This window comes from Lotus japonicus, chromosome 5 (assembly GCF_012489685.1).
Source record: "Lotus japonicus ecotype B-129 chromosome 5, LjGifu_v1.2".
In the NCBI taxonomy this organism is placed as follows: domain Eukaryota; kingdom Viridiplantae; phylum Streptophyta; class Magnoliopsida; order Fabales; family Fabaceae; genus Lotus; species Lotus japonicus.
Window position 1 is genome coordinate 7,452,205 of NC_080045.1, and position 3,929 is coordinate 7,456,133.

The following is a 3,929-nucleotide window of genomic DNA, read 5'->3' on the forward strand; positions in this document are numbered from 1 at the left end:
ACTCTATGATAGTCACTTTATAATGCTATAAAGTATAAATTCATATTTATGAGATGTAGAAAATAATAAAAGAGAAATAACAAAAGGAATTCAGTGACGAAATATTCCTTATACTCTAAAATTCTGCTAAGTTTTACAGCAACTATTCTCTATTATATTGTACATTCCATTAGTGTGTTATTTTCTATTTCCACCTTTTAGGATACCACCATCACTCACTTTGGGTGTGAGTGAAATTGGGTGTGAATATTTAGCTTGGGAGTTTATATATTGATCAAATATTTTAGGGTTTTGTCTTATTAGAGTGGAGTTCGAGTAGTAACACTCCACTTCTTTTTTACCTTGTCTCTTCCAAATTTATTTTGTTTAGTATATATTGACATAAATATAAATATGAATGATCATCACGTGGTGTCTCTTAGACAACTCTTCTCTTTTGAGCCTCTCCTTCATCATATAAGAACCCTACCACCGTGTGTGATCAACCTCTTTCTCTCTTTAACTCTTTCAGTGGCTTTAGCTTTGTTATTCTGTAACCCTATATACCCTATCAAAACAGTTCTTCCTTAATTTCCTTTCTCTCTTTTTTTGTGCCAAAATTCCATCTATCCATGACTCCTGTTTCTCTGAACCCACCAGGTCCTTCCATACAAGGTCAAAACCATCTCTTCAATTCTCTTAATAATCAGGATTATCATGCTTCCTTATTTAACATACTTGATCGGAGGCAAGGCATAGGAATTGGAGAGTTAAGAGAAAATGATCACCAGGTAAGATACTATTTCTTTTCATTTTTCTCGACATATTTTGATCAAAAAATTTATGTCATAGTTTCTACTTTGAAGACTCATGTTTATTCTCATGAGGTAAGCAATATCCCCATCCCCAAAATATTCATCATGTGGTTCTTGCAACAATTAAGAACAACGTTTGGGGATCATGATCAATAAACGTTCATGTACGTTATTTGCTTTAATCAATTAATTGATATAGGTAAAGCTATATAATGATGATATGATGCTTATGATTTGATCTTATTTCCAAGCTTAATTTTAAGATAATCATGTGTCTTGATTTCATTAAATTTTGGCATGTGTTCGTCCCGGCTTTTCTTTCTTCGAATCAATTCTTAAACTTATAAACTATTCACAAAATTGATTTTGCCGGTAAAATTAATTGTAGAAGGATTTTCAAACATGTATTTAATTTCAGTCTTGAATTTTTTTCATATAATTCAATTCATTTTTTTTATGATAACATGCTATGCTAATAAATAAAATAAAATTGAAACCTAGTCATGTCATACATCTAATTAGTGTTATAACCTTTTATCTTTTAATGCTATGCTGAAGTACAAATAAAACCTTGATCTATTTTTCATGCCCATGTAATATGTTATATTCTTGATCTCCTTACTTTAGGACGATAAGCTGGTGGTATGGCATGATGGATCATCATCATCATCAAGCAGCAATCATCTTTACAATTCGACTTTTATTTCACCTCAGCCAGTTATGGACAACCCAAGCAGCAGCACATGTGACCCAAATTTATCATTCTCCAAAATGGAGGAGGAAGACATCAAAAACGTTCACGGGTCTGCAAAATGGATGTCTTCAAAGATGAGGTTGATGAAAAAAATGATGAGTACTCCAGCCACTGACAAAGCAAACAACTCTACTACTATTCCAATTAGTCCAAGAATCCAAAATCAAGGGCATGAAAACAGGTACAGCCAAAGAAGCCCTCGTAATAACAACAACAGCAGTAACACCACTAGGGTTTGTTCGGATTGTAACACAAGCAGTACCCCACTTTGGAGGAGTGGCCCTAACGGTCCTAAGGTGTGTTAATTAATCTTCTCCCTTTTCTCTTTCATGTATACCATATCATCAAGATGATATATTCTCACCACTCTTTATAATTACCACATATCCATACCCAAACTTGCAAACACAGTTTTAAACTAAGGTTGCGAATACGGTTTGGGTCGTGTCGTGATCCTTGATATCATGAAAAAATTTATGAAAATGTGGTGGATGTAGGGATCTGACTTGACTGCAGTCAAATTTCAGTACAATCATTGCAGTTAAAGAATTTCAACATACAATTAGAAGAAAATCAAGCGATTTTTTTTTTGAAAGTCATGCGATTTTGATTTCAATGTAACAAATTATTTGTAATCATATCCTAAAATTTTAAGTTCAAAAAAAATATCCTAAAATTTTAAGCTGGTTGATTTTCATTAAATGGTTGAGATTCTTTAACTGCAACTAACGACTATATCCAAAGATATAGCCACAATTGCAGTTGTAGAAGCCTTTAAAACCATTTGTCCATGTCACAACCGTATTTGCACACGGTTATGAACCTTAATTTAAAACCATGCTTGCATAGTTAAAAATGGAGAGTTGGGGAAATTTTCTCCCTACTTTAACTATGCAAGTGAGGTGTATGAGCATGCACCTTAAGGGAAAAAAAGTAGTGTGTGAATTATTCATTTTTGCATTGTTCATGACCTTTATTTGCTTGTGCAGTCGCTTTGCAATGCATGTGGAATTAGACAGAGGAAGGCAAGAAGGGCAATGGCAGAAGCTGCTAATGGTTTGGCCACTCCCATAAATACAGCATCAACAAAGACCAGAGTGCATCATAACAAGGAAAAGAAGCCTCGTGCAAACCATTTTGCTCAGTTCAAGAACAAATCCAAATCCACTTCAAGTAATGCAGGTTCATCTCAAGAGACAAAGAAGCTTGAATGTTTCAAGGACTTTGCAATAAGTTTGAGGAACAACTCAACTTTTCAGCAAGTGTTTCCAAGGGATGAAGTAGCTGAGGCGGCGCTGCTTTTGATGGATTTATCTTGTGGTTATGTTCACTCTTACTAATTAGAAAGTTTTGTCATGTTAGTGTTTTATTTTTCACTTTTAGAATAAAAAAGATTTGGAAACTATTTGTTTGGTTGTGAGTTGTGAAATCAAGCTGTGATGTACTGCAGCACAGCGAAAATTAAGCTTGGCTGCATTACAGACAGCTACTATTACATTTGTTGTCACTAAGAAAGAAGTTTATGTTTAGTTTCATATTATAGCTTGAAATTGTGTGCTTAAGGGGCAGAATGTAATGGTGATGTGTTTACCGACCTAATCTAACCTAAGCTTTCGCAGCTAATTAAAATCAAGAGTAGTTATTATTTTTTTCAAAAGCAAAATAATTTATTCAATTGAAAGATAATACTAATTTAGAAACAATCCTTGAATATAGAAAATCATAAATTGGCTTAGACCCTCCAGGAAATGAAATTTTACATGAAGAACTTAGCTATTATTATTATTATTATTATTATTATTATTATTATTATTATTATTATTATTATTATTATTATTATTATTATTATTCTATGGACACATAGTATGTGGCCATTTTTTACCACCAGGTATATATTATGGAGATAACTTGCCTATCACACAGGATGGACATATTTTGATCTTCTACTAACGCCACTGCTACTTGGCATGGTATAGCGTGTATAGTGTGGAGATCGATAGGTACGGCAATGGAAGAGTGTGTTAATGATGATGTCGATGGAGGGTTTGCGTGGTTATTGAGTGTGAGTGCGCACGGTTGGTGAAGGCAATGGTGGTGGATATATAGTGGCCACGGTGAAGATGGTGGAAAATGGCAATTATGGAGGCTGAGTCGTGGTGGCAGCGATCATGGTAGAAATTTTTGTTTGGTGGTTGAGTTGGTTATAAGGAATAAGATGGCAACGAAAATGGCGGCAGCGGAGGGTACTAGGTGGAGGTGACAGTGATAGAGGGTATAGGGTGTTGGCAATGGTGGGGGTAATTGGTAGCAACCATGGCATGTACTAGAAGGTGGCAACAATGGTGGAGGTATTGTTATGGCCTTCTAAAATATGTACTCTT

The 3,929-nt window shown here is 34.6% G+C and overlaps 1 protein-coding gene across 1 annotated transcript; it reads left to right on the forward strand.

Moving 5' to 3' along the window:
- The first annotated feature begins 421 nt into the window (after nt 1-421).
- LOC130718647 (GATA transcription factor 21-like) lies at nt 422-3,088 on the forward strand. Its single transcript, XM_057569268.1, has 3 exons — nt 422-770; nt 1,422-1,844; nt 2,538-3,088. Exons 1-3 carry the CDS (start codon nt 612-614, stop codon nt 2,886-2,888), a joined length of 933 nt encoding a protein of 310 aa, XP_057425251.1. The 5' UTR covers nt 422-611; the 3' UTR covers nt 2,889-3,088.
- Nucleotides 3,089-3,929: the final 841 nt, after the last annotated feature.